A 26,612-nucleotide genomic window follows, 5' to 3' on the forward strand; every position below is an offset into this window, starting at 1 on the left:
CCTTCCTGAATTTTTAACATACTTCCAATACTGCATGAGAATTCTGTAATTTCTACAACTTGACTAAATTGATTCATTTTTAAAATACCCTCAAACAAAAACCTGCATTCTTCATGAGTAGCACATTTTAAGTTATGAATCAAATCAACATATCCAGGATGTGCAGCAGAAATATTGCAAATGAAGCTGCACACTAGGAGTTTTATTTCCATTATTCTATTCCAGCAAAATAAATACACCGAGCTACAAAGCTTCTCACAGACATAAATGATTGATTTAACAAATGTAAAACGAGTTCTTTATAAAATCATTCCAACAAGCTGGGGCACAGCTTTGTTCAGGGTCACTCCTAACATGCCTGTACTGGCCAAAGTGCCAATTGTACAACATTCATTCTAATATATAAATGGAAAACTAGTTTACCAGCAGGCTCAATCAAAAATATTTTATCCTTAATTTACAGATTTCACTAATTCAGTAAAATTAAGATAAACTTTAAAAGAATGTAGTGAAACTAACTGAAAACCAATTTACCTGTTCTCAACTTGTCAAATTACATTGGAAAACCCAGAACACAGAGAATCCAAATAGTGTGCAAACAAAACCAACTAATAAACAATGTGTGTGTATTTAAAGAGATTTTTATACGCACACACTAACACATGAAATGTGTGTGTATGGATTTTATCCAAACATTCACGCTGCAGGGAGTGCTACCTTAAATACTGAAAAAGTTGGGTGATGATAATTATGTCCTTCAGTTTCAGGAAATAACTGAAGAAATGCATGTCAGGAGCAGTAAGCTACAAAATACAATGCAAAACCCTTCACAGGCATGGATTATTACAAACTGATGTTGCGACCAACTAGAAGTCCAAGTAAATTTGACCAGGGAAACGAAGACTGTAAGGTGTCAGCAGTGATGAAATTGTTCTAAATTGGTTTTAGATATTGAAAAAAGGTCCCCCGGGTCAGACAAGGCCGCCTATTTGGCTAGATCAGAAACACTGCAATCAGAAACAATAAATGAGATTAGTTGAAAGTTGTATGAATAGTAACTTTGAAAAGAGGACTTAGGCAGCATGAAAAGATCTCTGGATGACTGAGTAATTCTTTCTTCTACACAGTTCTTTTCTCAATAAGCACAAAAATTAGAACTCAGGTGAAGGGACACTTACTATTTTTAGCCCAATTTCTTAAAAGAATGAGGCTTATGCAACCTTGCTGTCTGTACATCCATCATTTGACACATACATTTCCAGTAGTCTTTTAATCCATTTTCTAATTTCACACTTGATTTTAAAGACCTGGAGGAACCAGATACTCTACTTTTTGTGTTGAGGAAAAGAAAAAATATCTGTGGCCAGATAAAGCAGACCGATACAAATTGGTTCCCTGACTGAGACAAATGCAGTTATAATTCAACCCTTTATTCATTCAGGGGGGCAGCAGTTAGCACACCAGTAGCTCTGAAGAAGGCACAGAACACACTGCAATTCATGCAGTCAAACAGGAAGCTAAGAGGACATTCACAGCAACAAGTGCATGATGAGCAGAGGGTGGTATAAGGGGATATATGTCAAAAATCTATAGGAAACCATATGTTTTGCTGCTTATTAAACAGCCTGTTACTCCTCAACAGTATTAGCAACCTCTTGAGTATCATCCAGAGACCATGACGAAAATACATTTTAATCACTTTTCTTCTTGGCACATGTCCGTAAGTACTTCTGACATTGCCTCCACTAATATTAAATAAATTAACTTACTACCTTCCCTTCAAACAGGCAATATATTACAACTCTAATTTTAAAAGAGGATAAATGGAAAGTTGTGCTGAGGGAAGTTCATTGGCAAAAGAACTCAAGTCAGAACATCCACAGCTTCCCAGACAGACTTGTTCCTCACTTGTGCAAAGCATCCAAACTTAACGCTTTCTACAGGTGTCCTATGTCACAAAAGAACTTCAAGTTGTGCTGGATGACCTTTAAAGGTCCCTTCCAACCCAAACTATTCTATTATTCAATGACCTTTAACTCTGGAGCCTCTACTTCCTGGATGTCCATTTCACAATAACTTTTGTTTAAATGTCTTCTCCACCTTTTTTTTTTTTCTTTTTTTTTTTTTTTTTTTTTTTAACCAGAAAGCTGTGACACACAGGAACAGAACCAGAATTTTGCTGTGTGGAGAAGAGCTTATCAGAAAGATACCACCTTGCCCTCCCATCTCATTAAAACTAAGAGCTTTTAAACTGCACAAGCAAGAATGGTAAACCCAGCAGTTTCAGTCACTTCATAACTCTACCTTACCTCTGTGGACAGCACAGCTCCTTTGAGCTTGATTTTTACAAAGTGTATTTATAATTAGCACTATGTAATTACACGATTGCATATCACAATAAAGAACAAGTAATAGAACAGAAGCTCCAGAGAACTCAGATTTCCCAATCTATCTGAAACCTACAGCATTATTATTTAGCTGTTAAGTTTACCACGTGCACTCATGTAACGTTCTGCAGAAGCTGTCTTCCAGCTGACAGGCTTAGTCAACAAACATCATCTTACTTGAGAATAGCTGAGTTTGGAAGGGATCTCTGCAAGGTATCTGGTCCCACCCCCACTCAAGTAGGGTAATTTTAAACAAGCTGTCCATTCCCAGTCATTTCCAAAGAGGGAGACTCCACAATCTCTATAGGCAGCCAGCTCCAGTGCTTGGCCATCCTCACAATAAACAAAGCTTTATGATGTTCAGATGCAGCTTCCTTCCTGTGATTCAGTGTATGCCCACTGCCTATGTGCCTGCCACTGAAGAGAGCCTGGCTCTGGCTTCCTTGCATCCTGCCTACAGGTATTTTGCAAGATTCCCTCTCTTGTCCAGCCCAGCTGCCTCACCCTTTGCTCAGGTGAGAGACTCTTCAGTCCCTTGAGCATCTTTGTGGTCTCCCACTGGACCCTCTCCAACAATGCTCCTGTCTCTTGCATACTGGGGAGTCCAAAACTGAACAAAGAACTCAAGTGTGGCCTCACCAGTGCTGAGCAGAAAGGAAGGATCACCTGCATAGGATTAGGACCATTATTGGATGAATTACACTGTTTTAACAAGTGTCCTAAATGAGTGCTGGCAGTAAGACGCTACTGTGACATCTCAGCCTGAAATTAAAGAACACATGAACCCTGAATAGAGAAAAAAGAATTACAAAATTTTCCTTATTTGACTGGGTAGAATTTACCTTCCCATGGAAATAAACTTACTGTAGACCTCAGAGCACTACGTAATGATTACAATGAAAGTGAAAGAAAAAAAAAAAAAGACTTCGAACACCTTTAAAGAGTACAATAATGGAAATTAAGTGCCAAAATTCCAAGTGCTGAAACATTTTATGGCTAATTTAACTTGGAAACTAAGCCAATGACTTCCAAAAGACAGGATTTGTTCATAATTTCTCTGCATTAACCACAATGAAAAGACAGATCTTAAAGCCTTGCTGCAAAATTATACGAGTTGCACTTAAAATATTTTTAAAAAAAATAAATTCCTCTTTTCAATATTTTTGTTCTACATAGTACAAAAAGCCAAAATATGAATACAAAGCTAAAGTGTAACAGCAAGAATAATTTTCAATGTGTTTGTTCTTAAAGTACCAGTTAATTAAACACTGCAGCATCTTTTAAAAGCCTGAACAGCAAGCTATTATGCCAGAGAAGTGCTATAAAGCACGTATGGTAAGCAAGTGGAAAACCTTTATTTCTCAGAGTTGTCACCGTGCATCTAAAATAATCAGCCAACTCATAAATTCTCCTTATGGAAATAATTAATAGCTTCTTAGAAGAATATAGAGAGATAATACAATTTTGTAAATTAAACTTGAGAATACAATGTAACACTATATATAATTATCAGAACCAAATGAAACACAAAAAAACCCCAGTAAGATGCAGATTCTGCTCCCAGTTGTATTCCTTGACCTTAAGAAGCTTCCCTCTCTGTGCTCAGCAAACATTCCTATTATATAAAGTTTCCAAATGTTTTGCAAAGCTCTCTTAAGAGCATACAGAAATTCTTTTTTACTTTTATATGCACTTTTTTCTAAATCAAAATATGCCTTTTTAAAATATTAAACTACTGCCAAACCACTTGTAAAGAAATGTTAAAAAAAACAAGCCTTCATCAAGTTGCTATTTGGAAAGAAAAATTGGCAATATATTTTCTGCAAAAATAATAGAAACTGGATCCTCATTTGAAAATTTTCCAGCCTTCCTCACAAATGTAAAGACTCGTGTGTTACAAACAGCCCCTATCACACCATCCAATTCTATACAGTTTTTCACCATTTGATAGGGGGTGAAATAGGCTGTATAACATCATTAATTTTGTGAATTTGAACAGTCTAAAGCTGTTCTTTGAGAGTGAAATTCCTCAAATACTTATCAGGACAATTCACAGTAAACCAAAGCAGGTCAAATGCTTTCTTGAGAACAGCAAGAATTCTGAAGCCAGATATGCAGCCTCCAAACAGTCAGTAGCTTCCCAGGGCTATTTTTCAGGTAATCATAATGTCTTACATGTCAAAAATTATATATATATATATATTCATATATATCAGTTGTGGACCTACATTAGAGATATTGTCTCCTGGAACTTGTTCATTTTTTCTGCTATGTCTCTGTCTCCAAAGACTATTGGTATTAGTCCACACTGGTTACATAAAAACAGTGAGGACCTCAGTGATGAACATGTTTCAAAATGCACTTCATATCTCTGAAATCACTGCTGTCTCTTCTGAGACATGGGATGCTGTCAAAAACAGGCTTCAGATAAAATATTATTCATTTGACACAATTAATACATATTTTAATCTCAGCCACATTGTTCCATCAATGGTTCCTCAGCATTACTGTTTATCCGTTCTCCTGAGCAGACCTCCCAGTGCAGTGTTCTATGCCTTCACACATCTAGCTGTAGAAGTGACAATCTCCTGCCCTGCATGAAATGAAAATTAAGAATTCTGGAGATCATCTGGTAGCTACAGTACTAACGTGGCTGAGTCAATGAAGGCAATTCAAATAACAAAGAATTTTCCCTCATGCTCCCGTGATCCTGGGCTGTTACAAGCACAGTGTGCGCTCAAGGGAAAACTGCTCAAGACAAAGGCATTATTATCCTAACTGAAGGACTTGCCCACTTAAAACACAGTCCCACAAACACCTATGGTCTGGTAATGAAAAGCTACACTTCACAAACCATAATAGTAGTCATCAACAAGTTATGCAATAGAAAAACAGCTTGTCAGTGTGACTCACACGTAGGCTGATCATCAAAAAAAGAAGTAAGCCTTTTACAGCACGAGGTGTGTGGCAACTGCAGCTAAGGATCACCACCTGGTGATTCCTACTCATAAATTACCCTGAGTTCCTTACACTTTGCTATATCTCCAGGTTTAGATCAGCAAGAATGGTCTGAATTTTACTACTTTTTCATGAGACCAAGGAAATTGCCATTCCATACTAACCTAGATCTTATAATCTCTGAATCTACAATCTGACCAAACAACCTCAGAAATACAAATACCAATTTTCAATCCCCTCTCCAATTCCAGACTTGGTCTATAAGAACTCAGGTCGATTATTTCTTCTAGCTAGTTCTTCACTGCTAGCTGTGCTCAGTAATTTTGTATAACTTGGTAAACTCAATTTTATTCTATATATTAAACCCATCTCAAAGGTATTTTGCTAGAGTAATCTGTAGTAAAAATTAAGAAGTGTTGACAACCATGCTGTTCACTGTCTGCCCTACAAAAACATTTAGAAAAGCAAACTGCTCTATATATTCTCATTCAAAACGTTTGCAAACAACTTTTGTTGAAAAGTAGAGCCTTTTCAAATCCACAATTCAATTTTGTTCTTCAGGAAGCAGCCCGAACCAAGAAGGGTCAAGGAGGTCCAATATTCCAGACACAACTTCCTAGCAAAAGCACTTCTGCAGTAATCACTAACGAGCACATCTTCCACAGAAGGATTTGCCACTGCAGATAGCCAGATTGTGACAGGGCTCTATACAGAGCAAATACTACAAATAGTGATACAGCTTCACACTGCATCACTCATGTATAATAACCAGCTGCTCATTACTTTATAAGAGTAGATTCCATCTAGCCATCATTAATATTCAAAGTAAAATTCCAGCTTGGATGGTCTACCCACAGAATGGCACGTAATTCAGCTACAACTCCTTCCTATGACAAGGACAGGTGAATGACAGATTTCTTTTTGGTTTTACAAGGTAACTAAACTCATATTACAATTTAAAAGTAAATTTATCTGATGTAAATACTAAGGGCTATTGTTCTGGACATTCTTTGGTAACAGAGTCAGTGCTTGTCTGCACCTGGCCTGAAGCATTCCTGCTTTGCTAAACTGATTTTTTGGCATAAAACTCATCAGAGTGCAGGAAAGAAAAAGAATAATGAGGCTGTACAATGTTTCTGCCATACTAGTTAGAAGGTCAGACTCAGAGAAATGCCTGGCAATAGTAATAGGAAATTGGCATTGCCAGGACAAAAAGGAGCAATGAATCTCACAGCCAACCAGTAGTGGAGAGGATAAGACCACAAATAGCAATAGTGTAAGTTGCCACAGAACCAAAAGCCTAAGCGAAGATTTTGGTTTGTCTCATTTACCTGTAAAACATTCAATCCATTTAAATTTACTCAATTTTTAAAACCCATTTTAAATGCATTTTGAAAAGTATGTAATAATTTGGTAATTTTCAAATATTAAGCAGCAAGTCTTCTTTTTCCTTATTTTTTCGACCTAATGTTTTAACATCTAAAAATATTCTGTGACACAGTAAGATATCTCATTCTATGAAAGGAAACTCACAAAGTCATGCCCTACTTTAAAGATGCTCTTGTTGCTCTTTCATGTGTTAATGACAAAATCACTTTGAATCCATACCACTAAGCTGAAGAAATTCCTTAAAATAATTTTTAAGTTGTTAACAAGTGAAATATTAATACTCCAACACCATACAATAATGCTGATGCTCATTACTACTTGTCCACTTTTAATTTACTATATGATTTGCAGATCTGTTTTTCTTTCTTGACATAAATCACAGCAACTAAATGCCATATAAATAACAGCTGTCAGACACAAGAATGGGTAGGACCATATCATCATCATCATCATCATCATCATCATCTTTACCTCTTTAATTTTGTTCCTCTTCTCTCGGATATCTGGGTCTGCTGGTTCTCCGCTGTTTATCCCTATCAGGTTTGGTAAAGGAACAGGGGGCAGTGGCTTGCTGTCTTTCTTTTTCAATTCTTGCACTACTTTGTTCTTTTCTGTCTGAATCTCAGCTTGAATCTCATCCCGTGATTTCTTCAATTTCTCCTTAGCCTCTTCCAGAGCCTTTTCATGATCTGCTCGGATCTTATTTCTCAGACGTTCCTCTTCTTCTCTAGAGACACAAATGCTAGTCAGCATCTCATTACTAAAAACATATTGCTTACAAACAAACTGCAGCTTCGACAGAAGCCACATCCTAACCTGGTTTTCTCTAAGCAATTCTAATGATTCAGACAAGTTTATTGATTTATGTTAGTACACAATCTTACACTATTTTTGCCAGGAACCCCGAAAGAACACCACACACATCCACAACACTATTATAGAAAAATTTATCATAGGAATTTTTCTGATTGTTTTAGCACCTTTGCTTGTCCACTCAAGAATTTAGAGAATTGTACTTCAACTACAGGATGTGTGCAGAGGCATGTCTAGCAATAATTCAATAATATTTTTTAAGAAATAGAAGGGCTCTTCTTCACTTTCTCCACAATAAACAAATCTTACACAACTTGACAAAACCAGAAGTAACCACTACAAAAAAAAAAAAAAAAATCACAGTCACTTTGTTTATTACCAGCCCCCACCACAGCATGTTTTCCCGTCAATTCACAACTCATTGCTCCAATCAGTACAGTCCTTAAACCATCACTCCTAAAAGCAGAATTAATTACAAAGCCATTTAGGTGCATAACAGCTTTTAGTAAAACATGATTTTGAAATTCACTTTCAACAAGACCCACATCATCTTGATTTTAAGCAGTATCTTACAGTGTGATCTTTAATGATCAGTCAAGGGTTTAAGATTTGCACATAGAATGAAGAGTTCTAAAGCTTGGCTTAAAGAGGTTATTCTAACAACAGACAAAAATGGCCCATTCCAGTCCTAAAATATTTCAAGGCATCAGAAAGACACACATCAGACTCTCAATATAGCACCACCTTTACAAGCTTCTTTAAAAAAGAGTTGCTCAATGACTAATGTAAGCCAAAAAAAGTTGTAGGCATTTAAAACAAGCATTAGGTAAAAAAATGCATTGTTATACAAAGAGTACTTTATTAGCTCTTACATTTTTCCAAAGTGCTATTAGGTTTGCATTTAAAATAAATTATAGCAGCATTATTACCTTCAATATATCAGTACTAGGAATACAAAGTAACATTTTAATAGATGCACTGATGGAAACGCTTTTAAACTGAAGTTCTTCAGCCACTTTTCTCAATATGATTCACACCACATCCATATTTCTTCCCAACAATAAAAAAATCAAAGGACTGGGCTCCTCAATTTGACTGTCAAATCCAAGATCATTAATACTGTCTAACGGTATCAGTGCCTCTCTCACTAAACTGAGAAGCAAAGAAAAAACTTCCAAAGCAGCAAAACACTATTCTAAAAAGAGGAAACAAATACCATTTAGGATAACTTTTACTTCTACCGTGACCCACTTATATGAGAAAAAAACTTCTTTGTATTCCTGCAAAAGCTACTCACACTCTGTCATGGCAGCAATATCGTGCTCAAATAGCAATAACAAACCCAGAAAAAATTTCTACCATTTGGAAGATCTGAAGCTCTGGAAAGCTTCTCCAAGGCTAGCAGAGGGCCTTGCATAAGAAGTAACTAGAGAGAATGAGGTCGTCAGAACAAGACATCATTCCCACAGTCATGTTCTCCCCAAGAGACAGCACGATGTGAAGGAGCCAAGGTGCTTGACAGAGAAATCTGAAATGTTACTGAACGGTTAGGAGTCAAAACACTTCAGTGTGGGAATAATGTATTTTGCAGGTACATTTCCCATATTCAAAATTCAGTATCTTTAGGCAAGTGACAGTATTTACTCTGACTAAATTCACTAATATTTTGCTGACAGGTATTGAAATTCTTTTTGCAAAGGATCAACCATCATTGAAATAACCACATTTTTATGAGGGAAAAGGTAACACTGTGGCTCAGACGTTAATAAAAAGCTGGTCAAGGTATATTTACATTACCCTAATTGCTTTATTGATAAATCAAAATATGTTTGGTAAAACACATGGTTAACTTGGAAGTGCCTAAATACAATCCCGCTGTGTGAAAAGGAATTATGCAGTTTGAGTAGTTACAGTGAGTCTGATTCACTGAAATGAGTCACTGCCGATGTGCTTTGTGCACCTTCACAACTTTGCACCATCAATATCAAGCGCCAGGAAGATTTTGCTTTTACCTTTTATATAAGTTTTCACTTCCAGGTGCCACATGTAATACAAGCTCCATCACTCTACAAACTTCATTTATTTCTAGATTCAAACTGCATGAAACAGCTATAAATTGGAAAACAAGTTTTGAACTCACATCTGTCTACACTGCAGGAACCACTGTATAAACATACAAAAGCTGTTCATTTCTAGAGCACAATAATCCAATTAGAGCCATTAAGAAAGTTTGAATGGCACAGTCTGCTTTTCTTCAGTCACTCAGAAGAAAATAAACAGACTCAATACAGATGAAAAATCCCAATGCTGACTTTATGATCAGCTCAAGGAAGTGACATTTTGAGATAAACAAACAGTAAGATGAAGAGAAAGGTCAACAGGTATTTGAGGGAGTTTAGAGGAGATAGCACAAGAGCTTCTTCTCCAGACACATAGTCTCTGTGCAATTACCAATGATGGACAGCATGAGCTACATGACACCTCATATTCTACATGCCAGCTGAAGACATTTTTAAATATATTCAAGTATAAGACCCTGATAGAAGAAAAATCACACCCCTAAATAACAATACCACATGTTTCTTCTGAGGTCTTAAGCAAGAAGAATTCAGCGAAAATACAGACTAAAGTTAAGAGAATGAGAAGACTGATTATGTGTGAGCAGCTGACACCCCCTCAAGTCACCAAGCTCCCTGGCCAGCAGAGGAAGGAGTAAGCAACAATTTAATACATGGAGAGAGACCTATATTAAAATACTCAGAGACCTCAGAAGGATCAGTCTAAAAATATAAGAGAGATATTGGAGAGAATCCCAGCATAAACACGTATACCAAAACCTGTCAAACTGTTTCCGTATCCCACCCCCGCTTCCATGCAACATAAGTAAACTCTTAAAATTTAAAGTATTTTGAGTAAATCTTCAAAACCTTATCTAAGAGAAAGCTATTTTCTTCTAGTCATCCCTAAAGCTTATTCAAGAGTCTCAAGAGATGTTCAAGTACCATGAAACTACAGCAGCAGCTACTTTAAAGCAAGCAATGTTATTAAAATAACCTGTGATTAGACTGTTTTTGCCAAGAACCATAAATAGATCTAATAATTAGAACCTGAAACTAGAAACAGGTGCAAGTTTTTTAAACAATCACTGCCATGAGCTATTGCAGCTGCCTATGCAGGAACACTGTATGCTCTCAAAGTGTCCATGAGCTGCCTAAATATCATTCAGAGAAGACCACAAATTATAATGCTTGACACCCAAATCACCAACTGGAACTTAATGTGCTTTAATTATGCACACAGTAGCAAGTCTTCTGAACAGCTACCAAGCCTCACTTGTCAAGACAATGAGTTTTAACAAAAGTCTTTCCTATCTGCTTTGACACAACAGGCTCTTTAGTAAGCAAACTGAAAAAAAAACCTCTAAAATTTGTTCAAATTTCTTTGTGAGATTCAAGACTTAAAAAACAGAAATAAAAATTAGAAGAGAGTGAAGAAAAGCAAGCACGCCACCAGCAACTGCTCTTGCCACTAAAAAGTAGGCCACTGGCTTACCATACAGAAAGGACACACAGTTTATCATTTGGATTTTCAGCAGATGGATAGACAACTGTTAGAGGACACAAATATTTGTGTAAGCCTATCATTCATAAATAACTTCCTGTGTGGAAATCGTGAACTTTTACCCTTTGGTCACGCTTGATCTTCAACAAGAGGCTACTTTCAGAGACAGTGAAACAAAAAAAGCTGGCACTAAACTAAAACAAAAAAGTTTAAGAGTCAGCACCTAGGAAGCATTTCAGACACTAACTGCAAGACTTTACTCCAGTCCTTCAGCATACACAGTTTTATAAGATCCCCACGTATCACAACCTCATTACCTTCTCTCAGTATATGTTGAATATATATTCATGGCATACATGAGGCATGGAGATACATATACTGCCCCTCACATGATTGGAGTCTGAAAGAGGAAGAACTAGAAGAACAGAGCAGTTGTGCTGGCTTTTGCTCTTGCTGGATCACCCTTCCTGTATGGATGGCTGTATTAGTGTCAAGCCAGTACAGAAAAAGAGGCCTGATTATTTTTCTCTAATGTTTGGTTTTCATCATGAGTAACCTGCAAAAGTGACCATTTTTTCCCAGTTTGCTGGGCTGCTCTGAGACATCAGAAGAAGGCTCATGAAGGAGTACCAGAGCTGTATGTGTCTGTGACAGCTGAACGGGGAAGCTCCACCATTAACATGGAAGCTGTTACTTAGCAAGAATTTTCTCTTTCAAGGCAAGTTAAGGTTGTATTTATTTGACTGATTTTTTTTTTCTTCAGGTAATAAACTGAATCAGAGATCACTGGTCAGAAAGGAATATTTTTATTGGAAAAAAAATGAATCCTACAGGCGTGGAGATAACTTTGGTATATCAAAAATACTGTCAAAGTATTGATTATAAAGATTTTCCAAACAGATTTTAAGAAGAATCTTATTCATGTTTTCCACCGAATGTTTTGTCCCCAAATCATCTGACAGTGTTTGTCTGAAGCACTGTTTCTAAATATATTTTCACTTTTGTTTAAAACAACCTTGCAGATAGACATGACCTAAAACTCTAGCACAGGCAGAGTAAATAGTTGATAATTTAGCAGGAAAAAGTTTTTGTTATTTAAAAAACTACTAAGTCAAACTGTCCTTTTTCGAAGTTCTAAACTAGTTTAAGAATATTATGCTTTTAGTTATCTGCAAGCATTCTACCTGCTCACTGTGTTACTTAAAACACCAAAACCTACATGGGCTATGTACACACAGTATACAGTTACTTGTGCATCTATCTGGTGTCCTGGGAATGAAATGCTGAAATGCAGAATATTCCCCATTTCAACCCTTCTTCCCCAAGGGAGTTAATAACAGTTCATTATGACATCAGAAGAGACCATATCTAATACACTTTGAAAAACTATTGTTGAACAACTTTTCCATACACAGAAAACTTGTGGAAAGGAATCTGGGAATCCTGGTCAATGATAAGTTGAATCTGAGTCAGCTGTGCCTTGACAGCCAGGAGGGCCAACATTGCATCAAGCACAGCATCACCAGCAGAGCAAGGGAGGGGACTGTCCTACTCTGCTCTGCACTGGTGCAGCCTCACCTCGAGTGCTGGGGGCAGTTTTGGGTGCTACAAGAAAGGCACTGAGCTATTAGAGAGTGTCCAAAGGAGAGCCATCCTCTGCTGGTGAACAGTCTGGAGGGGAAGCCTTGTGAGGAGCAGCTGAGGTCACTTGGTCTGCTCAGCCTGGAGAGGAGGAGACTGAGGGGAGAGCTCATTGTGGTCTACAACTTCCTCGAGAGGGGGACAGGCACTGATCTCTTCTCTATGGTGACCACTGACAGGACCTGAGGGAGTGGCCTGAAGTTGTGCCAGGGGAGGTTTGGGTTGGACATTAGAAAAGGTTTTTCACCCAGAGGGTGGCTAGGCACTGGAACAGCTCCCCAGAGAAGTGGTCACAGAACCAAGCCTGACAGAATTCAAGGAGCATTCGGACAACACTCTCAGGCACATGGTGTCTCTTGGGGTTGTCCCCTCAGTACCAGGAGTGGACTCTATGATCCTTCTGGGTCCTTTCCAACTCAAGATACTCTCTGATTCTGTGATTTACTGCCCAGAAAATTACCCCAAAGAACAGATGCCTTGAGTGGTTTCTTTTAGACAAAGATGACAGTAAATTTTTTCCTAGCAAGTGGTTAGATTTGCATGACACAAGCACTGTTCCTCAAACAGAAGGAACATGAGACAAAATCCTTATTCAATTCCTATCCCTTTCCATCTAGTTTTAGCTTTTTTTCCTCTTGCTGTGACACTTCCTCTTGACCTCCATCTTCCTACTTCCTACCTTCCTTTACTGTTATTTGCACCACCTTAGGCTTCCCTAGCTTCCTTCCTTGGTCTTCAACAAGGGCATGGCCACCACTCTACATGCCAGTCCTTCTCACTGTAATCATTCAAATTATTTGGACAATGCTAGGGAGAAGAGAGAATTCACTGCCACAGGCACTCTCCTTAATCCTAAATACTCCCACAAAGTCTATGCAGACCTTCTCCAAATAAAATTTCTTCCCACCCTTCTGCAAGAAATGATGCCCCTAACTGATCTTGTTTGCCGCCCAAATCTCAGACCAAGAATCTGGGCTTTTAGCCACCTTCATCACTGCCCTCAAGACTTCTCATCTCCATGATGGAAGCTCACAGATCCTGTTTCAGATCTGATCTTGTGTTTAAACCAAAATCTTAGCCCCTGACATTTCTTTGTAGATAGCTGGGTGTCACCTTCAAGGCAAATCAACTGTAAATTAACTTTTAATCTTCCTTCCATGTCTTTTGTTTAGCAGTGGAAACTTCACCATTGTCCAGATTGCCAGTGTCTGGGCATTCTTCCCATTTTCTAGAACCTGACTACAACTAACTTATCTGCTTAGTTGCCAAGTATTTTAAATTCAGTCGTTCTTAAACTATATCATTAGAAGCCCTCAGAATTTGACTGTGCTCCTTTCACCCAGCAATTCCACCAGGAAAAAAAGCCACTTAACTACTGACATCCTTAGACTGCCTTTCTGTATTTTTCCCCCTGCAACTGTAATTCATTATATGCATTTTTTTAGAAACACCCAAAAAAATATGTCTATTTCCAGAAATCCAGTATGTTAAACTCACAGATTTCTATGCTAGTCATTAGAGGCCTTCTGCTTGTTACTCCTTTACTGTCTCTATCTAATTGTTTTCCTTTGTCCTCTAATTTAGGTGTGGGCCTTGGAAACAGCTCTAGAATGAAGACAAGCAAAATCCTGGGGGAAATATATTTAGAGAGAATTTCAAAAACAGAGACTGAATGGGCACACAGAACTTGCAGAAGGGAGGAAAGAGCTGAAGCACATCCCTTATGCATTAAGTCCTCTACAAAACAAAATGACACTGATTATGCCTTGATATCTTGTATAGTATTTTGGAACGTAGCCAGGATCTTCATGAATCTTCATATGCTAATAATTTATTAATTAAGAATGTTAACAAAAAAGACAACTCATAGGGTTTCTTTACAACCATAATAAACAGAACAAAACATACCTTCCAGTTAAGACCAAAATAGTACAGCTAACACTATCAAATGTGGAACATGTATAGCCTTTGAAGGAAGAAGGAAAAAAAGATATATGCAGGTAAGGGATCATCCTTTGGGAATTATTTGTTTCCTGTGTTATGAATATTTGCATGAACAGATTTGGTAAAACTTATTTTGAGAATCTGTCAAGTGGTGTGACCATTAGCAGAGGCATTTATTTCTCACCTCTGTCTACAGCAGCCATGTATTCTGAAAAACCGACTTAAAAAGGGACAAGGGTGCCAAGCTCAGGAAGCAATGCTAGAGCTGGTACAGTCAGCTCAAGTTTTACTAGAGAAGAAAAGCAGTTGGTTTCTACAAACACTCCTACACTTGCACTTCCATGAGCAGCCAGGCATTTGTCAACACTAAGAAGGGTCACTAGAAACTGTGTAAGCATTTAAAGCTTACATGAAACTTCTTTGTTTTGCAGTTACAGTATCAGCTGAAACAGATTTTCGGAAGAATCAGATCAACTATTTCAGGAAGAAAAATAATACTTTTAAGACTACAATAGCAATTAATGCAATGTTCACTAGTGGTGAGCAAACTAAATTACACATTTTCAACTAGATATAAGCAAACTCATTTAGTTTTTACTGTCTTAATGTCATTCAGGCACAAAACCACTTCATTAGAAAAAGCAGTAGTTGCAAAAAGTTCAACAATGTAGAGTTTTCAATCACTACAGCCCTAAACATCTCTTTTGTATCTCTTCTGCTCCTCCAGTGTAAAAGAGAATACAACCACATTTGCCTCAATACACTAACACAATCAAAAATAAGCATTATTTCAGATTTTTTGATTATTAAAGGAACTTGAGTTAACATCTGCAACTAATTACTTCTGTGCAGAATATTAAGCCTCTGCAGAACAAGGTCTTAAATCTGGTCCAAGCAATTACAATGCTAATATAGAGGGGAAAATATATCTTTTAGGAATCAGTCTTATGCCTATAAAATGACTCTGAAAACTCTACTAAAAGTTCAGGAAATTTAGGATCTCTTCCTGTTTCCTCAAGAAAACTGAATGAGAAGAATGGTGGGACCTTGTCCTGTGTAAAACTGTTTTAAATAGCTTCCTCTAACCCAGCACCATACTGACTGAAGCATCAGATCTTCCTTTCCAACTAGCACCCAAATGAGACAGACTTTATTTTTTAAAAGCAATAAAGATGAAAGAACTTTACAAGAAATGGGAGCAAAAAATACATATAGACTATGGGAGTAAGAAACAGAAAAAGAAATCAATACTGAACAAGAGAATTAGGTAGGATAAAAAGTTAAGAATTCTCCATTTGGAAATGTAAGGTTTATTTTGATGTGGGTTTCAATCCACCAAAAACCAGTAAGATTATTTTAATTCAGGATTCATTTCAGAAGCCCCTTACAATTAAGAATGTCAAACCACAGTAATTTCTTCTACAAATCACTCTAAGTCACTGGAAACACTGCTGTTACACAAATTTCATTATGTATGTAGCAATGTATTTACACTCTACTCACTACAGTCAAGTCAAAGACAGCATGGACCACCTCCTTGCATACTGTATTATTTAGCAACAAAAAGAGCAGTTTGATGAAGGCAGAATAATACATAGCTGGTCCTGTGACACTGAGAAGTAATGAACTGAGTTCTCAAGCAAGACCAATGCATCATCGCTGCTTCCTATTAAAGAAGGAATTTTTATAAATAAGCACATTTACATATAGGACAAGGCAATCCCACTGATGTTGATGGCACAGATCAGATACTGAAGCATATGCTCAAGCAGAGCTAAAAGGAACCAGAGAACTCCCACATACAGCATTAGGCTCTTAAATATTATTTCTAGTCTACTACTATTGCCCAAAACTAAGTTCCCAATAGGGAAAAACCCAAATATTTAAACCCATCAACACAAGACATAAAGGAAAATAAGAGTGGCACATTCTATGAGTTGGCATACATCACACAAATTGCTGCAGAGTCTGAAGCTTTACTGCCTTTTCCATATCACTCAAAGCTCATCTTTCACAGAGGTCACCACGTTACAATCTTCACAAGCATTACCTATTTTTCTTCATTCTATACAAAACTGAGTATTTGTAAACTCGGGTTTTTCACTATAATAAACAAAGCTGCTTTCATAGAAGTTTTTTTTCAGGGAAAAGGTTACTAACTTAGCTACCCAACATTAAACAGAATCCTAAAATTAGCTAGACTTAGCTAATTTTAGATTAAAAACAATAGATTCAGACACCTAAACCCCAAGAATATCACTGGTTTCTGCTACACCTTAATTTTCACCCTTTCAAGCACATGCAGACCCACAAGTTGCATGTGCAATTACTATTCCACATATTTTAATATTCTTGGGAGTAAGAAGTTTTTGACTTTTCAGAAACATAATACTTACATATATTTTATCTAAGGAAAATTAATCATGGGCTCCATTTTGTACACCACCAGCAATTGTTTCAGTGTATGCTCTACAGAAGCTTGAATTACATGTTCAACACTACAGTACTGACTTGCTACTCCTTCACCCTCTGTACCACCCACATTGCCTAAGAGTTGTGCCAAGACAGGATGCTGGCTTCAAAACCTCAGATTTGTACAGGAATTTTGGGAGGATATGGGGACAAACACAAGAACAAAGTGACAACAAAGGAACTGCAATCATACATGTGTGTTATATAGAGTATCTTGCCCTCCCTCCTTTTCTGATGTTCCTTGACCCCAGAATTATAACTCTCTCCTTTCATACATGATACCACCAGAGGAAAAGAAAAAGTTTCTGAAGCCATGCCAAAAAAATCTCCAGGAGTAATGGAAAGGACCCAAATAATAGCCTCCAGAAACTGAACTTCTGAGTAGGAGCTTTAGCCAGTTGAAAAAATTTAGTTTCTGTACATGCACGTGTTAAAGCAAAGGAACTTTTAGCACATCTATTGATGTGTGCATGCCTTTGTTCAGATTGGTCAGCCCAATAAGAGAACAATATTTGTCTGCCTCATAAGCTATGAAGTGTTTTCAAACGTTTCACGTGACATACGGAAACATCAATATATGAGAATCTTCAAGCAAAAGAGAAGCAGGATTTTGCCTGCTACCTTCATAAAATTAGAGCCTGAAAACTTTCGTTCAGCAGGTATCAAAAGCTTGCTGCAATCACTGTGTAAGATTATCACAGTGAAAGCTGCATTAATTCCTTGCAATGAGAAGTGCTTAATACACTTTAAATACTTAATACAACAGGACAGCCTCATTCTCCACATGTGGTAGGACAGATGCTTCTGTGACATTCTACACAGACATTATAAGCTTGTTCTAAAAGGAAGGAACAAGAGGGGACATACTTGAAAAGAATTTGTCCAAAAACACCCACACGAAATGTATGATTCCAGGATGAAGAGCAGAAAGAAGAAAACTCCTGGTCTACTGATGTTTTGGATAAAAGACCAAGCAAATCATAACACAGACCCAGAAAACTTTTCAAGCAACAGTTAACAAGCCAACACCTCTATCAACCCCTTTTTTTTCATCTTATTTTGTTAAGAACAGGGTTTGAAAACTTCATTTTGTTTCAAATAACAACCAGGAAAAGCTATAAAAATAAAAAACTGTGAGCAGCAATATCTCACTGATTTCTAGAAGCATCAAGTTAGCAATCTTAATAACAGAACCTAAGTCAACAGAAAATAGGATGACAAAAGACATTTGTCATACAAAATTGTGGTTGGAACCTTAATAACAGAACCTAAGTCAACAGAAAATAGGGTGACAAAAGACATTTGTCATATAAAATTGTGGTTGGGAGTAAGGGTGCATTTTTTAAGAAAATTAAGAAGCAGCAACCACTAAAAATTATGACAATCATTTAAATATTCTTGTGTTTCAAAACAGAAATCCTGGAGCTTTTTGTCATTAAGAGAACCCACCATTTGAGCCAGTAGCAGAAGGCTGTCATCCTCCATCTATGTAAACAACAGAGGAAGAGAAAATACCTTGACAGGGTTTCACACATATCAGCTCACAGCAAAAAAAAAAAAAAAAGATACTCTAGTTACAGGTCCTCATTATGTTTAAGCTAATTAATACCTCACTACTGACAAGTGAAATGTCCCAACAGCAATACAACAAGGATCTGCTGGAAACTGAGGACTACTGGATAAAAACATGGTGAGATAAATGATAACTGGACAACTGAAACACCTAGAGCACAGATCACCGTGTGTGCACAAGCCTTGGCAGGTTAAGCTTTGAGAAGCTCTTCTCTGACAAAATCAGAGGGGACCCATCTGCAGACCCAACTTCCAGCTGCAGAATAACACTGCCATCACTGCACACCTGAGATAAAGAAATTAACCTGTGTGGTAAGAAGATATCCCTGGGAAAATAAGAGTTGCACACCACCAGCATGGGTCCCCCCTCTGCTGATCACCAGCCAGATAAAGCCCAGAACACAGCTTCCCTAGCATTGTCACTGCCAGTCACCTATGGCTACAAAACAAGCACTTCTGAAGAAACAAGAAGTGGCACGTAAGGATGCTTGGATGTCCATACATGCTGCTGATTTAGTAGGTTAAAGACTGATAGTGTGTGACTGCAGCATTACTAGAATGATCAACTGTAACAACTGAAATATTGGTTTATGGATAAAGGATGTTATAACCCTATATTCCTTATATTGGTCACCATCTCTGTGCAAATCATTCTTTTCTCTTTTAGTGGCCCTGTAAAAGCAAGCTCCCTTACTCCTTATGCTGGTACTCAGAAGACTGGGCAACAAGCCATTCAGCCAGTGGTGAGCTGAGCCAGCTGAAAAATTATGGATCATTTCAGGCCAAATCAGGTCTCCTAACTGGCCGACTGCCCAAACACTGATGTTGGGGCTAGAATATAGTCAAGATTAAATGTCTGGGGACACAGCAGAACAGGAAATGAGCTTCAAAGTGTTTAGACCTGCATGTTCAGGAGTGTTAAAGCCCTAGGTACAAGTAGCCTGTTTTCTGCACATAAATTCATATGGCTATTAACCCCTACTATCCATGGCCATTCCCTACAACCACTTCTATCTATTCCATCACTCAGCCACATGGTTTCCTCTTCTCTACCCCACTGATACCACTTCTTCCAACAGCAAGAATCACTCCCTACCATCTTAAATTTTATTTCTGCCTTCCTAACTATCAACTTCCGCCAAATGTCTCCTCTCCCCAAGGCCTCTGATTAGTCTCTGGTATCTCACTCAGCCAATGCCTCTTCTTACACCTCAGACAAAAATAATCTTTTTCTACTTAGGGAAAAAAGGAAAGAAACCAAAATACAATATTTCAGAGTTATCCTACACTCGTTTATTTTGCTCCAAGTGCAGTTTCCATCTCCAGCTTTCAAAGAAATAAACTGCTGCTCCTCACCACCACCAAGGTCCTCTGCAAGCCCTGGCTCAATCTCATCCCTCTCCTCCAGGTTCCCATTCCTAATCCAGTACTTCTTTCCCTTTTCCCTCCCCCTATACTTGGAAAATGAGAACTATATTAACTGACGGAATATCCTCTTCCTGATGTCTGTGTTTAAAAGGGGTACCACAGTAAATAAAATAGCTCCCTCCTTTTACACTGAGTCTCGTTGGTAGCCTGATCTCCAAGAGTAAGCACCAAACTCTTACCAACAGAAGAAAAACAGCTGGAGAAAGTTAGCAATTTAAAGCAAAAGCCATGATATTAGTATGGTCTTAGTATGAAAGTTCTTAATTGTTCAAATACTAAATAAATAGAGGGCAGAAAAACACATAAATTGAGAATGACTGTTACAAAGTAAAAGTAGCAAGTGGCATATAATGCAGACTCAGAGATGGCAAACTTTCAGGTAAGCAGATGGTACCAGGCTTCTCTGCATGGGAAACCCTCTGGCAGGTCCTACAGAGCTCTAAGGAAGTGACTACCCTCACACAGATGTTCTGTCAACTCAAGCTACCACATTTCCATAATGCTATTTTAATCACCCAGCCAAAGCTGCCTTGCACATCCCAGAAGCAACACTGCTTTAAATATCTGATTGGAATGTCACACACATTGCTCAGATTTCTCTTCCGCCCCTACCAATAATTGTAACTGTATGTCTATATGGTAAATTGACACCTGTCTATCAATGTGTTTAAAATCAGAATAGCACTCAACACGCATGGTGCCACTGAAATGTTGTATGGCGTAGCTTGCAGAGAAAGAGGGGGACTATCCTGGGATCCCACATAGGAAAGGCAGACAAGCTCTTTGTTATGGGGAATCAACACTGCCAGGGGTGGGCAGCTCTGTCCAAACACAGGCCTAGAACAACTTCTCCTGACTTGTTCCTCTTGCCCCCAGGACACCGCTATGCACAACCCTCCTGGCTCAGACAGCATCAGTGCTGCTCAATTAGCCTTGCTGTGGCACAGCAGCAGCACTGAATTTGTCTGAGACACAGAGCTTTGCAGTGCAAGATTGGCAGGATCACTCCCTTCCTTCTACGTGGCAGCAGTTTAAAACACAGCCCTGCTCTGCAGAAACTGGATGAATTACAGGGCAACAACAGTAACAAAACAAAACAAAACAAAAATTAGTTCATACTCAGTCCTTGAATATCAATAGTTTCCAGAAGGTATTATGTGACACATCGTGAGAAAAGCTCTGACAGGACAGGAGCTGCAGGCAATATTCTGCTGTTAAACACAGTTGTCCTTGTTACAGGGTGGAAATACACACACACACAAATATAGTTCATACACAGTGATTCAAAAGGTTTTCATAAAAAATGGCACAGGCTGCAGTGTGGATATACTCAACAGTAATGCTGCATTAACTAAAACAGAAATGTAAGTTCTTCTCGCATTCAGCACTGCTGGGACTAGTCAGAAGGAAAGAACACCAAAGCTTTATACCTCTCCACTCAGGAAATCAGCCAAAACAGTAACTAAAGATAGAGCAACAAAATACCTGGAAATCATGACATACAGCCTAATCTGTGCTGTTTCCACAGAGCAAAACTCTATCTCATTACTCCCAAAGTTCTTTAATCTTGTCAGTAAAGCAGAGGATAAGAGACAACTATATGACAAATTACTTAGCCTTCCAGGTGCTTTTAATAAGTTTCCACATGACAATAATCCCCACTGCTAATAAAATATGCAATTTTGATTCAGGAGACGGATAACAGAATGTTGTTTTTTTTCCTTTTCAAAAAGGCCAGAAAAGCAACACTATGTTAGTTACTCCCCATCCAAGAAAAACCTAGCAATGCAAGGCTCAGACTACTCAGTACATCCATAAATATGGAAAAGAAGGTATTTGCATGTCAAATGAGAACACAGTCCTCATCACAAAATGACAGAAAGGTTGAAGGGGAAAAGGGTCCCTGGAGGTCATCTGATCCAACCCCACTGCTCAAGAAGGGTCACCTAGAGGTGGTTGCTCAGGATCACGTCCAGATAGCTTCCAAATATCTTCAAGAATATAGATATCGTTGCCACAAATTATGCAGGAGTTTGCTCATTTGCTCCATTCCATGAGCAAACTGCACAAAATATGAATGATAAGCTTCACTTCGCAAAAGATACCTTCCCAACTGAAATGCCTTCCCAACTGAGTAAACACTGTTGACAGCCATCTCAGCTAGCAAAATCCAGGATGCAGGCTAAGGAATCACTGACCCATAAACAAGGTAAGGATGGTAGGTAGCATCATGACAGTAAACACCACAGAATGCAAGAAGAAAAAGTACAAGAGAAGAAACTATGATGTGCAAACTACTTTTAACACATTACAAATAATTTCACCAAAGATGACTTGGCATTCTTTGGGAATTGCTGAGCAAATCTTTGTTCATGTGTATCTGCAATCAAAATACTGTCAGGACACAAGAAGGGAAACAAAATACAGCAAATGAGCAATGTTTCAGCAGTATGTACATTTAGAACTACCACATGCGGTTTTCACAAGCCTATCATAATATTAACAGATTAAGCTAATGCAATGAAATACTGATTTAAAGCTATCAGTGCTATTTCCAGTATCAGTGAAATACTTTTAACACTAACATGTTTTACAAGCTACATATACAGGTTCTAGATGTATGCAGCAGCATCAGCTGAGCTGGACACAAACTACTCTTGACCAAAACAAAAACACACAGAAGTACCACAGCCCAAAACATGAATCTAGAACAATGGGAGAGCTGGGGGTATAAAATGTCTCAATTATTTGATCTTTGAATTGTGTTCAACAATAGAATCTCAGGTTTTCCAGAGAGCTTTAGAAACAGTACATAGTACACAGCGTTGTCTTCCTCTGTTCATCTGCAGAATAAAATAACATATGCATCCAGCATGCAAAGTCTAATTTCTTCTTCCTCTACCACCACCACATACAACTTCCTGAACTCCCAACAACAAAGTGCAGTTCATAGATAGTCGTAGTTACATGTTGGATTCCTTCAAGATTAAATCAAAATCTGTTTCATTACTTAAAATTATTATGGCAATGTTCTTACCTCATTCATGAAAAAGAGTTCATTTCACTAACAAATACATCCACACTATAACAGCACATAATTAAGAAAGAGATGACTCAAGCAGGATAACACTGTCAATTTGACTAATGCGAGTTTTGGAAATGGAAAAAGACCCATAACCCTTTCCTTCACTTCAGTGGCTGTAAGCAATTGTCATGTTTGAGTTCAGATCTAATAGTCTCAAACACACTGGTCCAGAGTAAACAAGCACACAGTCCCAAGATCACCAAACCAAGAATTGTACTCTTTTACTACCCAAAAATCCAGTGTGAGCTTGGGCTGAGCTCCTCCAAAAATAAACTGCTACCTTATAAGAGGATTCTCTCATCACTGTAAGCCACAAAAGATAAGAAAAAGAGTGTAACTGATCAGACACTAACTTAATTCAAGAGAAAAATATCGACTAAAAGAGGCATAAAAGCTCAGAAAAAAGTGGAGCTGGAACATGTTGACTCAGCAAGATCAAGAATCAACCCATTCCAAGATCAAAGGAGGCTGGTATTTTCCTACCTCAAACCTTCCAGGCCAGCAGGGACTCCTTGAGCTGGTAAGCACATTAATCCACAGTAAATTGCCTAACTGGCTAGGCTCTCTGCATGAGCCAGTAAATAATTGCTGTGTATCTCCTGCTTGAAGAACCTCTGTGCATGGTAGAAGATGCCGAACACTCACCCATGGCAATTTTAAAGACAGACTCTTATTCCTCAAGACTAATGGTCTGGCAAAAGGTCATGTCCTTGCAGCCAATGTCCTGCATGGAATATAGTATTAGCTTGAAGTTCTTTCCAACCCTAAAGACACTGCAAAATTAAGCACTCAGACTAGGAATTGAAAGTTTTATTCAGTCTCCAGTAAATATTATGTCACCATCAGTCACCATTTTGGATTCCAGAAAGAAGGTATGGGGCAAAATAAATAACACAAAACATGGCATTTAAGACAGCTGTCAAAGCCTAATGTAACTTCCTTTCTTGATGATTTCTTTAGTTTTATGGAGAATTTTACTCATTCTTTCTTCTCAGAGGTTAAAGTTCAGTCATTATCAACAGGTTAAAAGAGGCAGTATTACCCACCCATCATCATAACACATTCCAGGACCACACCAAGCTTTTGCAGAAAAAAGGCTGGGGCAAAGGCTGTGATGTTAAAAACAACATAATTGTCCTGGTTTAGGGAGCAAGCCTCCAAAGGGGTCCCTCTAGAAAATAAATTCAAGTGGCCCCTCCCTCACCTGGTTCAGGAGACAAAAATTTCCTTTGAGAAAAGTGGAAAAAACCATGTTTAACTAGCAGAGTACTCAAAACGTGGAAAAATGAATAATATTAAACAATGGAACTTCATTACTCTGAAGAGATGGCAAAAGCAAAAGGTCCTTTTTGTGGGGTGTGTCTCGGCTTGCTCAGTCTCTTATCCACCACTCCAGTGCTGGAAAATGCCATGTCCCAGGCCCTGGTGGGCTACAGCCAGGAGCTCTCAGTGATTTTTCTGGGTTTTTGGTCCAAACCAAGGCTTATCAGTTCCAAGAAAAAGAAAAGCCACAGTCTGGGGAACTCCTCTGCCTCAGCTAGCAAAAAAACTAACTAAAAGCAAAGGAGAGCTCTCTCCAGCTGTCCGTGCTGCAGACAACACTGCCGTGAGAGAGCAGGCTGAAGTTCTTATCCCTATGTTTTTGAATACAGCCACCTCAGACATTCCACTGCTTCTTCTCTCTCCCTTCACTCCCAGATCTAGTTTAAAGGCGGAAAACTTATTTCTAGGCTAAACAGACGAATGGGGATACAATTCAGCATCATAAAGTCACCCCAGGACACTGGTATAAAGGAATACAAGAAAAATTTCTGGGTTACACTTCGATCCAGCTCTTCCTATCCTTTCCTCCCTTCCCAGCTTTTCCATCTCTAGAGAGCATAGAGGATGATGCTGCTGTTTTAGAAGTTCCGGACTAGAGAGCCACTGCATAGCCCTTGCCAATTCACTGCCCTGTTTTATTTCAACTGTTGAGCACTGAACTGAAAGCAGTAGAGTCAAATTGCTAAAAATAAGTGAACAATTCTATAAAAAAGAAAAGGTAGAGCAGAAACTGAAAATAAAATACAAAACCAAAAACCATCTGCCACAAATGTGTTTGAACAGTTTGATGTAAATATAAGAGTTTCTAAATCTCAAAAGACATTCTATTTTAAGCTTTACTGAATACAGTTTAAAGCTAGAAAGAGCAAGGTTATGGTTGATGGAGTTTAAGGCAATTTTTTCAAGACAGCTTGGAAGAACTCAACTTACAGTCTGTACAGGCTCCAGGAATTTTTTCTTCTTAAAAGAATTCAGACATAAAAAATGAATTTGTTAACTATCATATTTAAGGAGTATTTAAAATTTTTTATGCTTCCATATATTTTCTAGTTACTAAAGCACTAGGCAATATTACACAGCCTGCTTTTTTCCTAAAAATTCCACACTGTGAATCCATGAAGGTTCAAAACTAATTTGCTAGAGAACCAAAGAACAGCAAGTAATTACAAATGACTCAAAAGTTACACACACTGCTTTGGAGTTTGGGCTAGTTGCTAGTTGGTTAACTTGTTACTATATGAAAGGAAGTTCCATAGATTTTTCCTTGGATTTTTTTTTTCCTTTTAAACTCAAAAGATTCTTTAAATTTTCCCAGGATCACCACCAAATTCTAGATATTGAAAAATTTTTAATAAAATTAAATATCTTAATGGACTAAACCACAATCTTGTGATGGGTACTGATCAGGTGGCTTGTGTCAGTATCTGAAGCTCCCAGCCTAAGTTAGGGTGGGATTTTCTTTGCACTGCCTCAAGTTTCTCCAGCAAGTGCTCCTGCAGGTTACATCCCCACTTGAAATGTCACATATTTCATTGAGCATAATGATTCAGGCATCTTGCCAAATTGACACGAATATGTCAAGCCTCATTTTTCTTTGTAATAGCAGTAGATTGGATGATCTAGTCCCACTGTAGTGTGATGGCCAGACGCTATTCCAAGAAAATTATGTCTGAAGAGGGGAGACAGGGTGTCAAGCAAACGACGATGCATAACTGCAACAGCAAACCCATCTGAACAAAATTAGTGCTCGAGTGATTTATGGAAATCAAAACAAACATATCAAAAGACCACAGATATATAAAACCTGGAGCAAACTAAGGACCTGGAGTTCACATGGAGTGTTTAAAACACAATCACAAAAATTCCATTGTTTCACCAAACGCACAAGAACAAAGTTACCATTAGGCTCTTGGCTAAGTGAGTCAATAAACTGTTCCCATCGCCTACTCTGGCCAGCAAGCAGCTGCCAAACACTGCAATGCCAACATGGGGCTAAGTAAAGGCCAGTCAGAAAGAACAACAAAAAAACACTGGTGGAA

General features: G+C 38.2%; 1 protein-coding gene across 1 annotated transcript in view; it reads right to left on the reverse strand.

Moving 5' to 3' along the window:
* Positions 1–26,612, reverse strand: part of MAN1A2 (mannosidase alpha class 1A member 2) — a 133,939-nt gene that overhangs the window by 96,808 nt on the left and 10,519 nt on the right. Inside the window, exon 2 of the mRNA XM_009102611.4 lies at positions 7,206–7,461. Within this exon, the coding sequence (XP_009100859.1) occupies positions 7,206–7,461 (256 nt within the window). The remainder of the gene's footprint in view (positions 1–7,205; positions 7,462–26,612) is intronic.

The sequence above is a fragment of the Serinus canaria genome, chromosome 1, assembly GCF_022539315.1.
Source record: "Serinus canaria isolate serCan28SL12 chromosome 1, serCan2020, whole genome shotgun sequence".
Lineage (NCBI taxonomy): Eukaryota > Metazoa > Chordata > Aves > Passeriformes > Fringillidae > Serinus > Serinus canaria.